Here is a 17,507-nt window from a genome sequence, read left to right on the forward strand (position 1 = left end):
GTATCATTTCAGGTTATGCAAAACATTACAATCATAACTAAATGCATTTAGCTATTTCATATTGAAATAACTTGTTCCAAATATTGTTCTATAAATGTTGAATATGAGTAGTTAAATTCAATAATAAAATATGTGAATAGTAATTTAGAGCAGTAGTAGGAGATAGCAATTCCAGAGATTTAAAATCTAGATTATTACTTCATAAATATTACAGAAAGTTGTGATTAGTAAAACACGACTGGCTGAAAGGAATTCAACTCGTTTGCTACACGTGTTGAGGGGAGAAATGGGCGGGACGGACCTTGGCAGCATGTCTGGAGGAGTTCCACTCTTCCCTGCGACACGCGTTGAAAAGAAAGGGGTTGAGCTTTGACAGCACGTCCTGGTCAAAAGGGATTAAGTGCTTTTTATCTCCTTCCGAAAGGGGGAGGGAATTTCAAGATAAAAAGTATTGACCATTTCGAGCAGATAGCCATGTTCCCAAGGTGACCTTTTCCAGGTGAAATTCCGCTCGTATGTCAAACCGCCAGAGAGTTAAGTAACGTCCGTTTTTTATGACACCAGTAGTTTGCGCGCATACCGCAACGAACACGTGCGTCGTGTACCGGCATGCCTCGGGAACAACTGTGCTCATTTTCAGCTCTGTAGCTAACCTGTACGGTTATGTTCTATGCTTTCATAATGTTTAAGACTATCAACTTGCCCGTCGCATGTAAGGTTTGCTCAGTGATAAGCTTTTTGTCAGCAAGGAACCTGTCTGCTGCAGAAATTCATCGACAGATTTGCGAAGAATTTCGCTTCCACTGAAGCCATCAAATCGTCTGTAGTCAAGGAAGGGCGACCAGAGCGCTCCTCATCATGGACGTTGTCACGGCCATCTTTGAATTCTTTTACCAATTTACGCACTTTGCTTTCCCTCATAACAGTATCACCTTACACTTCGCAAATCAGTCGATGAGATGAATTTCTGCAGCAGACTTGTTCCTTGCTGACAAAAAGCGTATCGCTGATCGAACCTCGCATGCGACGGGCGAGTTGATAGTCTTAAACATTATGAAAGCATAGAATAGAACTGTACAAGTTAGTTACAGAGCTGAAAATGAGCACTGTTGTTCCGGAGGCATGCTGGCACACGACGCACGTGTTCGTTGTGGTATGCGCGCGAACTACTGGTGTCTAAAACAAAACGGACCTTACTTAAAAAACACGCCTCGTACTTGTTTTTCTAACTTCAACATAAAGATGATTTTCAGATGGGCGTTTAAGATGAGGTAGTACGCACTAATAACTATTTTGATAGTTCATGTTCAATCAACAATTTTTGCTCGACAGTAAATAAGTTGTCCAAAAAAATGGATCATCGGAAAACCCGGGTGTATCATTTTATTTATAGGAAAGATGTTAGTTTGAAAAAAAAATTGCAAAATCTTTTTCTTTGAACTGTTTTTGCAGCAAAACACCTTTCAAGTAATCTTGGCATCAGATGGAGATGATACTTATGCATATTTCTTATATCCGTCCGGAGGTGTGCAGTGGATTCAAGGGCAAGGCAAAAATCCCGACCTGCCAGATGCCCGAGCACAAGCTGGATTCATGTCTGGAGATGGACGATTGTACACTCTCAGAGGTTCTGGAACCGAACAAGAAAGAAACTTTGACAGGTAAAAATTGTACATTTGCAGGGGGGAGTCGGGAGGAATCGGACAGCGCTGCAGTTATGCACGTGTAGGATGTAACACCAAGAGTCTAAAGCTGCTACATCTAATGCATAAGCTAGAAATAGTTTGATATTTTTTTTTTCCAAAATGCAGCTCTGTTCCACTGTTAAATTAAGCAGAATAGATCACTATTTTGAAAAAAAAAGAGAAATAAAAATATCTGTACAAATAAAAATTGTAACTGTTATCGCAAGTTGGTGCTTTCATGCGTTAGTGGGGTATGGGACACAAAAATCGTCAAATTTTGAAATTTTTTTTATATAAAGCAATTTTCCGTTTTTTTCTGCTCAATATGACGTTTGAATCTTGTTTCTATCTTAGTTAGAACGAAAGAGATACACTCCTGTTTGTGAAAATTACAACACCATGAAGGAACTAAATCGACTAAATATGCTAGTGATACCGGCAACGTGTTTCAATCATGCTTTTAAACTAGTTTTGAAGGAAGTAATACCAAGTCTCATCTGTTTGATATTAAAATACAAACAAATCTATTACAGAGTCAATACTGTTACAGTATACTCATTTTCCTAAGAGTAAAATCTATGAATTCTTTATGTTTGCTTTCCAATCTAAAATTACAGAAAATTATTCTATTCAGGTGGCGTATATCACGAAAATGGGATGACATAAAGACTGACTACCATGCTACCGTTGCAGCACCAGCACACCTGACTATCTATCTCCACACCACTTGTCTTTATGACAAAATTTTAATTGTCAGTTATGAATTTTTATCATTATGTAATATAGGAAAACACGGGAAAAATAAACCACTTAAAACCTATGATCAAACAAAAACTGTGGGTGAAGGGAAAATTCTGATTGAATATTTGAAATCAACGTCAAAAATTACATTAGAAAAACCATAAATGTGTCGGTAACAAAATCTTTGTTTACCAGTCTATTAGTTTATCATAACGTGATATAGGGAAAATAAATAACTTAAAACCAATTAATTACACGAAAATTGTGGGTAATGGGAAAATTCTAAGTGGGTATTTGAAATAAACGTCAAAAATTACCCTAGAAACACTATAAATGATTCATGTAACAAAACCTTTGTTTACCAGTGTTATATATTCGTTTTGTTGATTCAATTAGAATGTCAAATGCTCGGAAGCCAGGCCTTTGGCTTTTCCACATTGGTCGCCCGCTTGGTTCAGAGGGCAATGTTATGCCTGCAGATCTCGAATCCTCGCCAAATAACGAAGATAGGCCGGATGGACAGTCTGCTACATGTGCGGATACACTTCTTCCTTGTTCTCCTCATTCAACTTGCATCGATCACCCTGAAAAAGATGGTTTTTGCTGCGTGTGTAAAGACAATTATTTCGGGAACGGAAGAAACTGTGCCGAGAAAAGTAAGAATCTTTATGAAGCGTATTTCTCTGAAATTAATAAGTTTTTTGTCTTTTGCATACAAAGTGAAACTTCTTGTTTTAAAAAACAGGTTAACAATCACTTTTGCCATTCTATGAACATCCTATCATCCCATTTTTGCGGAACACCCGTGACAGCATTCTTAATGCTTTTATTGCTGTAATGCCAGTTTTCTTCTACTCGCATCTTAAGCCCAAAATCGAAGCAAACTGTAAATTTGTTGTTTTTCCAACCACTTGAACTGTTTCGCGACGAAATGTCTTACCGAGTTCATGAAATAAATAGAGGCCACTGACCGACACGTTAACCACGCGTGCCAAATGCATGTATTTCACTTAATTTTTTGCAGGAAATAGTATGAAAATGTTGAGTTGCGAAGTGAGGACCAGAAGCTACGGATGCCTCAATTTAATTTTTCGAACGTTCAGGTCTTTCACACATTTCTTGTTTGATATATGGTTCTTGGATCGGCTTCACAAAAGTGCCATGAATCTTTCTAAATGCATTGACTATTGTGAAAAAAGAAAAAAAGAACCCTTACATCTAACACAATAATCCTGATATATATAATAACCAAAATCCCTGATCGAGTAACGCTCTTGCGTCAGCAACAATGAAACTCGTGCCATAGCATGCGTGACGGCATCATTTCACTGTTAAAGCACCAAAAATTAAGTAATTTTATTCTTATAATGGTTTTTGGAAAGGTTTAACATACAACGAAATGCTTTATTTTGACAAGGCCGAGTTCGAACTGTTAACTTGACTGTTTTACTGGTAAAGCAGTAAGTTCAGTAGAATGAAGAAGTGGCCAACAACTAACGCTATATCTACTGTAGTTTAGGGTTAATCCACTGGAGTTAGGGTTAAAATTTCAACTACCAAAATAATCAACTTACAGGCAACTGCTTCGTTCAAATGTAGAAGCAATTTTCATCCGTCATACCGTCAATTTTCTAGTATTCGATAAATATCATTACAGATTCTCCTCAGAGAATGAATGGCAAAGTGAGCGGCATGATTAACGATGTGCAACTTCAAGATGCGGACCTGCACGCGTACATCGTGACAGAAGATGGTCGGACGTACACAGCAATAAGTCGTGTTCCCTCGGCAGTTGGATCAGACCTGCAAATACTCACCCCTCTAGGAGCGGTCGTTGGGTGGCTTTTTGCTGTTTCACGAAGTGGAGCACCTAACGGATTCACTATAACAGGTACTGTAACGAGTTCATTAACAACATTCGATAACAGGCCATTTTGCTGAGAAGTATTTTTATTCAAATGGTATAATCAATATTGCAAGATATGAAATACACCGCCAGCTCAGTCATTTCCAACCGAGGACTGCAGTTTCGTGCTTATTAGCACTCATCAGCCCAGCATAGGAAAGTGACTGAGCTGGAGATGGAAAACCTCTTAAGGAATCCAAGAGTGCCAAACAAACTGGTAGCTAATATAATTAGCACGACCAGACGAGTGACCGAAGCAATGGTTCGGTTCAACTCAAAGATTGAAGGCAAGGCATGGTATATTCAATAAATTACAGCCCATTAGCCAAGGCTAAAGCAGAAATACATGAAATACACCGCCAGTTCAGTCAATGTAAGATGTAAGGCACAAATGAAAGATGTATGGGACAAATACATCTTTCAATTTTCGTATCAATATAATAAGCATGTAGTAACGACAACAACAAATCGTGCTTTATAAATTTCTTTCTTTTTCCATGTATTCCCACGTTATCTAAAAAAAATTAAATCATATTTTGATTTCATAAGTGTTCTGGCACGCAAAATTTAACTTAATAGGAGGTTACAGAATAGAAACTATTGAATTAAAATATTAGCTCAAGATTTTTTTTTTTTTTGCCCAATCTAAGCACATGAAAATTTTCAAGTTTAAAACTTCGGATAATTTATATGCATTTCTTTCCCCTTTAACCTTAAAATGCTTTAGTACGCAACTCGCTTCACCATTAGTCTGTCGAAGTGGCTGATCTCTATACAGGGTGTTTCGTTTTAAGCTGCAAGACCTTTATTTTCGCAACCGTTAGTCCTAGATGTATACTTCCAATTCGCAACTCCAATAAACTATAGGGGGCGTTGCAGTCACTGTCTAATGGCGAATGAAAAAGGTAAAACAAACAAATGACGTAATTTATAACTTGCTTTGAAGCTTAATGAATGTCAGTAATTTTTCATCGTGTTTGTGGGAAGCTTTCTTTTCTATTCCTCTAAAATTACACAACAAACTGTCTGAAGCCAGTAATTCATCCCAAAGAATTAAGATATTGAAAGTTTGAAGTAAAAATTAAAATAAGCCAAAAAATACAAAATTTAACTTTTTGTACGGGCCCCAGGCCCCTAAATAATCTTTAAAGAAATAATCTCCATTGAAAACTATTACTGACGCAAAAAACTTGACATTTGAACAACCAAAATTCAAGGAGATATTTGATTTTAAATTTTTAAGGGACCATACAAAAGATGAGATTGGAACTTATCGCCCTTTCAGAGGAATGTCAGGTTTTCGAAGTAAATAAAATAAGTATTTCTATTTTTCATTGCTATTACAAAATAAATGCAAATGTTATGTCATGATACGCAAAAGCACACTACAAAACCTCGAACGATTTAAAAAATCACACTAGTGATATGCACACATATAATTTTAAACCCTCGCTAACCGCTATATTTTACCCCAAAAGGTGTTATTGATGGCGAGTGTTAAGTGGTGTAAGTCACAAAACGCTGCGTTTCATAACTCGGTGAATATTGGTCGTACTGATGTCAAACTTTTACTGTTGGAGTGATTTTTCAATGGAGAAAATTTCTCTAAATATAAGCAAGGGGACCTGGGGCCCGTATAAAAAGTCAAATTTTGTTTTTTTTTTTTTTTTTTGACTATTTTTATTTTTACTTCAAACTTTCAATATCTTAACTCGGCATCTGATTTTTAACATTTTTGCAATTGGAAGTATACATCTATGACTAACGGTTGCGCAAATAAAGGTCGTGCAGGTGAAAACGGAACACCCTGTATATAAAAATCTCGTGTCACGATGTATGTTCGGGGTAAACTACGAAACTACTGAAAAGATTTAAATCAAAAGTCACAACTATCTGTAATTTGGCCCAACTTCAGAGATACGATAATTTTTATTATTTGTTATTGCAAACTAAATGTTAACTATACAACAAAAGTGTATATGGATTGTTTAGTTCAATGAATTCCTAATAGATGGCGGTGTAAGTTAATTAATCAATACTACTCTAACATCGTTTGTAAAAAAAAAACAATCCGAAAAGTTACTGGTTATTTCCATAGAACGTTTCGGGATATTGCAGGTTTTTATCAAGTATCTTTGTAAAAAGGTTTCCTGAATTACAACAAGTTGTACAAATGCAGACTTCTCATTGTTGTAAAAAAATATTTTTTGCCAGCAGTATAAAGATTAACTGAGCGTATTTAATAAGTGTATCGGCTTCAACTCGCATACGGCCCGTCCAGATAGACTAAGCCCCCAATAAGAGCGAAAAAATCTCTAGATTTTGTAGGGTTGAGAGAATTGCAAGTGAAATGCATGGTTCTTGCTTGCTATTCTGTCTTAGCGGTGTCAGTATTTGCTGTAATGGTTTTGGAGCTTTCTTGGCAAAGTCGGAATTATGAAATACTTAACCAAAAATGGTTTTATGCGGTAGATAGTGTGTTATGGTCAAGACTATCTTATAGACAAAATTTTAAGTTAGTTGGTGACAAATCAAGAGTTATGATACGTCCAATATTCCGGACATACATCCTTGAAAAAAATATTTCAAATAAAAAACGATGAAATTTCAAACAAACTTCACAGTAAAATGTTCTCCAATATATATATATATATATATATATATATATATATATATATATATATATATATATATATATATATATATATATATATATATATACATAAAAGCATAATATAAGTATTTGAAATGATCAATTAAAGACAAAAAATATTTTTAAAAATCTAAAATAAAACCTCGCCTTTGCGACGAGAATCCATGGTTGGAAAAATTTGCCCGTCCCAATCTCCCAATCTTTAATTGTCAGTGTTGTCAATTCCAAAACAAAAAATTGTTGAACAGAAAATAAATATATGCATAATGTAATGAGACAGCTACAAAAAAAATCAAGTAAACATTATTGATTATTAAATGACTAGCAGCTTTTTTTTAAACTTATATCTGGTATACCGTACACCAGGTAGGAATAGATTAATCCTTGCAAGGTTGTCCTCGCAATAGAAAATGCATTGGTAATTACATCCTCAGGCATCGCTGCTACTTTGTTAGATGGTGGACAAAGCTTTAAAAATACCATTAGACATTCAGAACAAACAAACGCAATTAATAACTTTAAAAGATAAACCGCGGAATGGGGCTTCAGTATTGCAAAAGAGTACAATTACAATTTGAGATGAGTGTACTGTGGCGACACCCCGGGAAGAGGCCCCATTTAATCCAGCTAATTAGTGAATTTGGCGAACAATTTTTGGCGAAAATTAAATGTAAAACTTTTCATTAAAGTCTGCAGAAACTTTTACAACACTCAAATGTGTGTTTTTCATAATTTTTTAAACTATAAATCTCCAAACCCGCTTTGTTAACTTTGCCGTTTGACCTTTTCTTTCTTTGTTTTCGGTCCTATTCTTTTCTTTAAAGCGTTTTATCAAGCCCTTTACTATAGAATGGAATAAATTTACTAGTTTAGAGACATTTTAAAACAATTTACGGCTGCTGTGAGGAAAAAAGTCAATTTTCGAATCCTGTTTGTTGTTTTTTACGAATGCCATCCATTTTAAAGTAATAAGCAAAATATTAGGGAATAAATAAACAAAAAATTGAAGCCAAATAACTTTCAAGTTTCAACGCAATGCAAAAATAATAATAAAAAAACGATACATGATAATTTTAATCATGAATTTATTCGAAAATATTCGAGTGTACGATGACTTGCGTGGCGTATTATTTCTCAGTCTTTTCGTTTTTTTCCTCATTTCAAAAGTAAGATTCGTCAATATTTTGAAAAAAACTACTGGGTTTTATTCAGAATGACATAGGAATGATGTGAAAAAATATTGAACTTCATATTCGAATTCAGTTTTGCGTTATTTTGGTTTTCCAAAAAATTTCAAACTGTACGAACACTTTTGGGAGCCACACTGTATATTTTCTTGTGTTCCTTGAAACAATTACAATGTCTCATTAATTTGCTAGTAAATCTTAAACTGATTAATTCCTCATATTCTTTCAATTAAAGCAAAAAAGGATGTTTTAAAGATTTTAAAGACCTTACTGTTTAGATTCTGGAAATTCTTTTGGTGGTGGTTGGTTGGTTGGTTTGATTTTTATGGCGCAAGAGCCCTTGAGGGCTATACTGCGCCAAACGATATTTTATTATGTGCTATTTATTTTTTATTAAAGAATATAGTAAATAGAAGCATATTTTGAAGGAGAAAGCATAAAACTTCAAGTGTCAATATTAAAAAAGTGCATCCGATAAAAACATTTAAACAATTTGAAAATAAAGACAAAATGGGCGAAAAAATATCTTGAAAAACAAAGGAAGGACGAAATCACATAATGACCAGACAAACACTAAATTAAAAAGGAGAATCCAATCTCCTGGAGGAAGGAGTACAAATTGCGATGGGGTGGATCCCCCAGCAACTCCTTCAAAGATGGGTTAAAATTATTAAAATATTTATAACGAATTCGATTAAAATTTGGGCAGTTGCATAAAATGTGCAACACTGTCTGATTTACATCACATGTAATGCATGTTGGAACTGGTTCATGACATAAGAGATATTTGTGGGTGAATCTGGTATGTCCAATGCGAAGTCGAGCTAATAAGACTTGTTCTCTCCTGGTGATATTTAATGATCCGAAACCTCTAGTGGAGGGCTGGATTGAATGTAATTTATTTTCGATTTCTGAATTCCACGTCCCCTGCCAATACGTGTTGAGGCTTACAACGATGGCGTTTTTGATATCATCGAAAGGGACACTATTATCGACCAGGATACTTGCAGCTCTGGCAGCTGAATCGGCTGCCTCATTGCCTGCAATACCCACATGACCAGGGACCCAACAAAAGGTAATTTCAAAATTATTTTGCATAAGGTTTTTGTATAAAAGATATGACTGGATGACTATAGGATGGCTATTATTATTGCAGTGAGTGATGGCTTCCACTGAACTCTTGGAGTCAGTGAATATCACCCACTTTTTGTAGACGGATTGGGTTATTGATTGTAGCGATGAAAAAATAGCTTTTATTTCTGCAGTAAATACCGAGCAAGATGTGTTTAGTTTTTCTGCCGTAACTTGATCATTAATTATTGTTGAAAAGCCGACGTGATTGTTTGCTTTTGATCCGTCAGTAAAAATGTGTTTGTAACCAGAATACTTGCTTTTGATCTCATTAAAGACTTGTTGATAAACTGTGTCTGCAGTAGTTTGTTTTGGGAATTCTGATAAATCATTAATTATAGAAGGTATGACTTCGCACCATGGTTCAATTAGGTTTATTGTGTTGACGGTTTTAAAATCTGGTAGCTGCAGGTCTGAGAGTACCCGACGCATTCGGATCCCAAATGTTGGGGTCATCGAAGGCCGGTTTAGAAATAAAGCAGCATTACATGGGTTAAAAATATGGAGATGTAGTGGGTGATTAGTGCAAGGTTTTATTTTGAAGTAAAAATTTAAAGAAAGTTTGAGGCGTCTATTGTTTAGAGATTGTTCGTGTGCAAGGATATGAAGACTGTTGATAGGCGAAGTTCGAAAGGCTCCTGTGCAGATGCGTAGTGCTTGATTATGTATTGGATCCAGACTTTTCAGATAGGTTTTAGCAGCGGAACCATAAATTTGACATCCGTAATCAAGTTTTGAGCGTATCAAAGCCCTGTATATTCTTAGCAGAGACTCAGTATTAGCACCCCAAGAAGTGTTCGCTAAGACTTTAAGGATATTTAATTTTAATGAACATTTCTTTTTTAACTCTTGTATATGCGGTATAAATTTTAGTTTATTGTCAAGTGTGAGACCAAGGAATTTTCCTTGATCTTTTACAGCTATTGGTTGATTATTGAGGAGGAGATTTGGGTCAGGGTGAAGGCCTCTTTTTCGGCAGAAGTGGATACAGAATGTTTTTTGAGCAGAGAAAGTGAAGCCATTTTCTTCCGCCCATTGGGTTACTTTATTGATTGCAATTTGAAGTTGTCTTTCAACGATACTCATGCTCGTTGATGAGAAAGAAATTTGAAAATCATCCACGAACATGGTACCTTTTACAGCGGGAGGCAATTGGCCAATCAAGCTATTGATTGCTATAATGAATAGAGTTACGCTTAGTACACTTCCCTGGGGTACTCCTTCTTCTTGAATGAAGGTATCCGACAGAACAGACTTGACGCGTACACGAAAAGAACGATGTTTCAGAAAATTGGAGAGAAAGATGGGTAAATTACCTCGCAACCCATACTCGTGCAGGGTTTTGAGGATCCCATACCTCCAGGTACGGTCGTATGCTTTTTCAATATCGAAAAATACGCTCACAAGATGTTTTCGTTTAAGAAATGCTTCTCTTACTGATGTTTCGAGAAGAATTAGATTGTCTATTGTGCATCTGCCACGCCTAAATCCACTTTGAAATGAGGATATGAGATGGTGTGACTCCAGAATGTGCATCAGTCTGGCGTTTACCATCCGTTCCATGAGTTTACATAGGCAACTAGTGAGAGCTATAGGTCTATAGCTCTCAGGTTTATCAGATTGTTTATTTGGTTTAAGGATAGGGATAACTATTGCTTGACTCCAGCATTTTGGGAATCTATGTTCGGAATAAATTCTATTAAAAAGCTGCAGAATATTTTCTAATGAAGACCTGCTTAGATTTTTTAACATGCTATTGTGTATTTCGTCAGAGCCAGGTGATGTGTTTCTTGATTTTTGTAAAGCAATATTTAGTTCATGAAAGGTAAATTTTGTGTTGTATTGATGAATAATGTTTGAATTAAAATCAAGAACTCTTCGTTCTTTATGAGATTTAATAGCTAAAAACTTAGAACAGTAATTATTTGCGTTGGAGACTTCAGCCAAGTGAGTCGCCAGGCAGTCAGCTACCTCTTTGTGATCAGATAAAAGTTGACCATTTTTCTCCAGAATTGGAGCACAAGATATGCTATAGTTTCCAGCGATTTTTTTTATTTTACCCCATACAGTCTTGGACGGGGTGGACGTCGTGATTGTGCTGACATAGGCCTGCCACGAGTCCCGCTGGCTTTTCCGTCGAATCCTACGAGCTTCAGCACGAGCTCGTTTAAGTGTCACAAGATTTTGTGTGGTCGGGTATCGACGAAATGTGTTCCATGCTTTTTTTTGTTTCTTCTGAGCTTCTTGGCAAGCAGAGTTCCACCATGGCTTAGGATATTTGATCCTGCCTTTAGAGGTTCTTGGTATAGCAGCGTTCGCTGCGTTTAAGATGATGTCGGTTACTCGCTTTACCGCTACATCAATATCAATGTCAGTCACGTCTTCCGATGTTATTTCTGCCAAATGGGTAAATGCTGCCCAATCAGCTCGATCAATGCGAAGACGGCCTTGCTGATGCTGCTGATAGCTGCAGCGTCCAGTATATGTTATTTTGATTGGAAAGTGGCCACTAGTGTAGAGACCACCCTGCACCTGGAAATCCCAAAGTGGCAGAAAGGAAGGTGAGGATATTGCAAGATCGATGGCATGGTAGGTTTGCGTAGGAAGGTGGAAATAGGTATTTTCACCGTCGTTAAGAACACATAGATCGTTGTCTTCAATAAAGTTTTCAATAATTAGACCTCTGCTGTTAGAGTCTGAGCTCCCCCAGAGAGGATTATGGCCATTAAAATCCCCCAAGATGACAAATGGGGGAGGAAGTTGATCAACCAATGTCTGCAACTCCACGCTTCTCAAGTCGTAAGAAGGTGGAATATATATAGAGCAAACTGTGAACAGCGAGTGAAGGTGAACGCGCGCAGCTACTGCTTGCAGGGATGTGTTGGTATTGAGCTGGCTAGATGCATAATCATTGTTGATTAGCAATGCCACTCCTCCACAACGACGGTCACCTGACAAGCAGTCCTTGCGGTATATGTCAAAACCTTTCAACCTCGGTCTATCAACAGGGGACAGAAATGTTTCTTGCAGACAGAATATGGCCGGTTGGTGATATTCGACAAGATCTTTGATGTCCGTGACATTATGCGAGTAACTCTGACAATTCCAAGAAAGAATGCTCAGGGCCATGAAGAGAAAAGGAAGGAGAAACGGCCAGAAGAAGAAAAAGTAACTCAAGAAAGAGGATGGTCCGTCCACCCTTCATCGTCGGATGGCGGAAGATCTTCAAAATCGACATCCTCGTCCTCCTCTTGGGGAGGAGGTTGTTGGAGTTTTTCGATTTGGGACTTAGTTAATTTTACTTTCTTACTAGAAAGTAAAAAGTCCTCTTTCTTAAAATTATAAAATTTTGGGGGCCTCTGTTTAGAGGCTACCCCAATTTTTGCGCGCGTTTGAATAAATTTCTTTTTTTCTACAGTTTTCTTTTGTTTTTGATCAGTTGGTTTGTTCGAAATTAATTTAGTTGAGTAACTTGTACTTGGGATTTGTGTACTTTGTACTTGAATTTCATTATTATTTTTTTGTGGAGGCTTAGGAGTATTGAGCTGTTTATTTTTTGATTTAGGAGAGTTAGTTGATTTAGTGCTGGTTATTGTAATGATTTGAGGATCTGTTTGTGTACCGGTGGAATTGAATACTTTTCTTACTGCTGCAGCATATGAAAGTCCAGATAGAGGTGTACGAGACTGAACTATTTTTCGTGCGTCTGGGTATGATATGTTCTGAGTAGTTTTGATAACCTGTATTTCTTTTTCGGAGAGCCATTTAGGGCATTTTCTAGAGTAGGACGGGTGATCTCCTTTGCAGTTGACACATTTGAATTCCTTTGAGCATTCATTGCTATCGTGGCCGGCCTCAGCACATCTGGCACAAGTTTCTGTGCCACGGCATGACAGCTTGGAATGCCCAAAGCGCTGGCACTTAAAGCACCGTAGCGGGTTAGGAATGTATGGTCTAACAGGGCATGAGAGATATCCAGCTTTGACACGTGAAGGGAGGATAGGCGTACTAAAGGTCAGAATGACATGTTTCGTATTCTGCATTACGCCATTGCGTTTAATAGTGATCCTTTTCACTCCACTTACGTGTTGGTCCTTCATTTCATCTAGGATTTCCTTCTCTGGTGTGAATAGAAGGTCTGGCTCTGAAATTACTCCCCGAGAAAAGTTTAATGTAGAGTGGGCTGTAACTGTGCAAAGATAAGGACCTAATTGTTTAATAGCTAGTATGAGTTGAACTTGTTTATTATCTTTTATTTCGACCAAAAGCTCGCCTGTTCGTGTTTTTTTTACTGATTTAAATTCGCCGATTAGATTTACAAGAGCTTTGTTGATTAGAAAAGGAGATACAGCAGTAAATGTAAGGTTTTCATTTCTTTTGATAACGAAAAATTTTGCGGAGGTATACGATTCATTCTGACGCTCCCCACAAGGGGGAGAAGTGTTCTTTGAGTTTTCATCCATAAACGAACCAGAGAACTAGGGGGAAAATATGGGGTCTAACCCCTGTGTAGCCCCCCACACAGAGGTAAGGCTGCGTACGACAGGGTTCGCCTGCTATCCCTGAAGTCTCCCGTTTGAGGCACCGACTACCCCCGGTACCACGCAGCCATCGGCACGGTTGACACGCCTTGGCTTAGGGGTTTTCGTCCGCATTTGGTAAGTGTGATGAGGGAAGGAAGGGAGAAAAATCCCCTCCCGCCGATATTCTGTTTGAGCAACTGGGGGTTCACGACTCCTCCCAAGAGCTCGCCCCGAACTCACCACACCGCAAGCCCCCCCACCACGACAAGGTAAACGGACACGGGGGCTTTTGGTGGTGGAGTAACTTATACTCGTTCTTTCCATCTTCCTCTAAAACCTTTTTTTTTTTTTTAAACTATACACATTTTTATTTTATGCTTTTTTTTTGTGAAATCACAACATCGTTATTCGTTTAATGTCAAACTTTTTTTTTAGGTGGCGCTTTTAACCGTACTGTTGAAGTGGACTTCCCTCAATCTGGACATCACGTGTTCATCGAGGAGTCCTTCCTCGGCCCCGATGTCTTCAATTACATGAGAGTTCAAGTGAAAATCAGAGGAACGCTGCCATCGATACCAGATGGCTCCAAGATTGAAATTCCAGATTATGAGGAGGAATATACCCGAATTTCTGAAGGTGAGGAATTTTTGATACAGTTGTTTTTTAAATCTTAAGCCAGATTATTATGCCAAATTATGCTCAGATGTAGTTACAAGAAACACACAGCAAGTCATCAGAATACGTCGATAGCAGTGGAAAAAAAAAACCTTTAAAATAATCCCTTACTTGAGAAATAATGTAGGGGAAGATGGCCTAAAGCGGACAGGCCTTCGAATCCCCCTCCCCCTAGGGTGTGTTAGTGGCGATGAATACGTATGTCGTGTTTACCCGAACACCCCCGAGTTATTATCAGTACCAGAAAAGCAGCAGTGAAGCCGCATGACGCAACCAGGCTTGAAATTTTAAAAAAATGAAGCTTTGTAACTTGCGATTAGTCGAAGACCAACCTATTTTTTTGATTGTCAATAATATTACTTTATTCTGACACCATCCAACTACAAACTACGATGGTCATTTCGTTTGTTCCTTTTCAAAATTTAAGGTTATAATTATTGAAATAAAAAAACGTGCCTTTGGGCAAAGCGGGTATAGGATTTAATCATACATATTAATTCTGAAATAAAAAAAATAGTACAAAAAATCGTCACCAGGGGAAATTTTAGCCTTGAAAAGGTGTATTATTGTGAATATTGATTAAATGCTAGCTGCCAAAATATGCATCAATTTTATTCCCAAAATATGATTTTTACTAACAAATAAGTTTCAATATGACCAACATCGAGGTACTTTCCATGTACTGCATACAATGCACAATATTTTCCACGCATCCGGGGGGAGGGAGATTAATTTCCCCTACCTGCAATGTTATTCGAGTTTTCAAAGTTGAGACATCTGGAACATGTCGTAGAAACACACCATTAAGAAATCCCCAATGCGGAACGTCACTAGGTGAAAGATAGGCGACCACGGTGGATATACAGTAGGAAATGCATGACTAATAAATCTGCTATCAAAGAAATGTTGTCGCCATACACTCAGTACCTAAAGGTCAAAGTGGGGTGGTGCACCATCTTATAAGAATATTATTCAAGAAGAATAAGGTTTTATTAAACCTTATTTGAAAGTAACAAACATTTGTCGTTTAAAGCTTGATGTGTGCTGAATTTTTTAGCATTTAATTCTTCAGTATTCGCAAGTGATACACTTTTGCAGCGCCAAAATCTCCCTGGTGGCGAATTTTGGTACTTTTTTTTAATTGCAGAAATAGAAATCCCATGGTCTGCTATGTACGCCCATGAAATTTGGCAATGTTTTGTCCAATACTTAACTTGCTAGAGGGCTCTGAACACCTCACGTTATTTTTATAACCACCCTGTATATAATCAAAAAATATTGTCTTTTAATATTTAGGTCTTATTCGATCACATGCTTCTCGATCTTATCGATTGGAGGGAAACAATTTGGAAGTGCCTTTTACCCTAGACCAGACCATCACTTACAGCGAATGCGAAGTGCCCATGCTGACCACTCGATTGAAGGTGGCAAGGAACTTCATCGTTTATGATGGACAAGAGCAGATTGTTCGTTATGCTATGACGAATAAAATCTCGCCTCTGAGTGGTTAGTAGTTTCACCATTATCTGCGCTGCTTGACAATTGCTAAGGAACAATTACGTTTTTTGGAATAGTTAAGAATAGATAAAGATTAAAGAAACAGAACGAAATATCTAGTTAGTAGAGAGGATGTGCCTCTATTATAAGTACAAAATAGTACAGATATTACTGCATCAATAAAGTAACAACTTAAAAAAAAAAAAAAAAAAATTCCTACTTAGATGATTTTTATACATCCACAAAAAAATGATCTAGGTCACAATGATGGAGACATGAGTACCTTAATATGATGTATGATTACCAGGGACACCGATGCACAATTCACATCTGTTTTCCATACTCCCCACTAATTATTGAGGAGTGCTTGGGGGATGTTTTCACACTCCTCTTTCAATGCGGATTTGAGTTCTTGTACTGTTTTGGGAGGGACGGTTCTTCGCGCAACACGTCTGCCAAGAACCTCCTAGGCAAGTTCAATTAGATTTAAGTCGGGAATGTAAGCAGGCCACTGCATACGGAGAATGTTTTCACTTCTTCATGTGTCTGACACTTCAATGCTCCAGTGTGGCCGTGTACCGTCGTCCGTAAAAAGAAAGTCTGGGCCTACAGCCCCCCTAAAAAGAGGAACATGGTCCAGCATAACATATCTGCAATACATTTGCGACGTATCGCTTTCTTATTCAAAAATGTGAAGCGGTGTTCTGCCATTGTGCATGATGCCTGCCCACACCATGACGCTTGGGCCGTACCGATCACGTTCGCAAACAAATTTTTGAGCATAACGTGTTCCACGCTCTCTCCACAGTAGTTGGTGACCAGAATCACTCGTCACACTGAAACGAGATTCGTCAGAGAACATCACTCTAGACCAATTTTGATGATCCCACCAACATGTTCCTTACACCAGCGTAATCTCTTTCGACGATGGCGTGGTTGAACTTGGATACAACGTACAGGCTTCCTTGCATACAAACCGACATTATTTACTCGCCGTGAAATGGTTCTTGCAGAAACATGCGTACCGGAAGCGGTTGTTAGATTTGCAGCTCTCTGTCCAAGAGTGAAATTTCTGTTCCTTTTTGCCACGAGGGCTACATAGCGATCCTCTGAAGGTGTGGTGTTCCTACCACGACCCCCGGCATGCTTTTGCAAAACATTTCCACCTTCATCGGCTGTCTTTAATCTGGAGATGGCACTTTTTTATACACCCATTGCAGCACTCACAGTGGTGACACTTTGACCTGCTTTCAGTAGTCCAACCGCTCGTCCATGATCGTAGATACTCAAATGATGTCTTGCTGACATTTTACTCTTAAGTATTTTAAGAACCAAACAGAATTTCAGAGAAAAACCTTTTTTAACATCCAGCACTATTTTTGTTAAAAACCAAACAGCGTGAATTTTCGTACGAATCTTGAGCGTGTATTCACTGTCTTTTATACAGATAACGAATCTTGGTCTACCACGTCATCTGAACTTGAATTTATTTCCATTGACCAGGTAGTT

General features: G+C 37.7%; 1 protein-coding gene across 1 annotated transcript in view; it reads left to right on the forward strand.

Annotated features, from left to right (window-relative positions):
* LOC129230148 (nidogen-2-like) overlaps positions 1–17,507 on the forward strand; it is a 42,796-nt gene that overhangs the window by 12,274 nt on the left and 13,015 nt on the right. The window contains exons 4-8 of the mRNA XM_054864550.1: positions 1,453–1,661; positions 2,823–3,082; positions 4,084–4,317; positions 14,262–14,462; positions 15,798–16,007. Coding sequence (XP_054720525.1) covers positions 1,453–1,661; positions 2,823–3,082; positions 4,084–4,317; positions 14,262–14,462; positions 15,798–16,007 — 1,114 coding nt within the window. The remainder of the gene's footprint in view (positions 1–1,452; positions 1,662–2,822; positions 3,083–4,083; positions 4,318–14,261; positions 14,463–15,797; positions 16,008–17,507) is intronic.

Source organism: Uloborus diversus, chromosome 9 (assembly GCF_026930045.1).
Source record: "Uloborus diversus isolate 005 chromosome 9, Udiv.v.3.1, whole genome shotgun sequence".
Taxonomy (NCBI): domain Eukaryota; kingdom Metazoa; phylum Arthropoda; class Arachnida; order Araneae; family Uloboridae; genus Uloborus; species Uloborus diversus.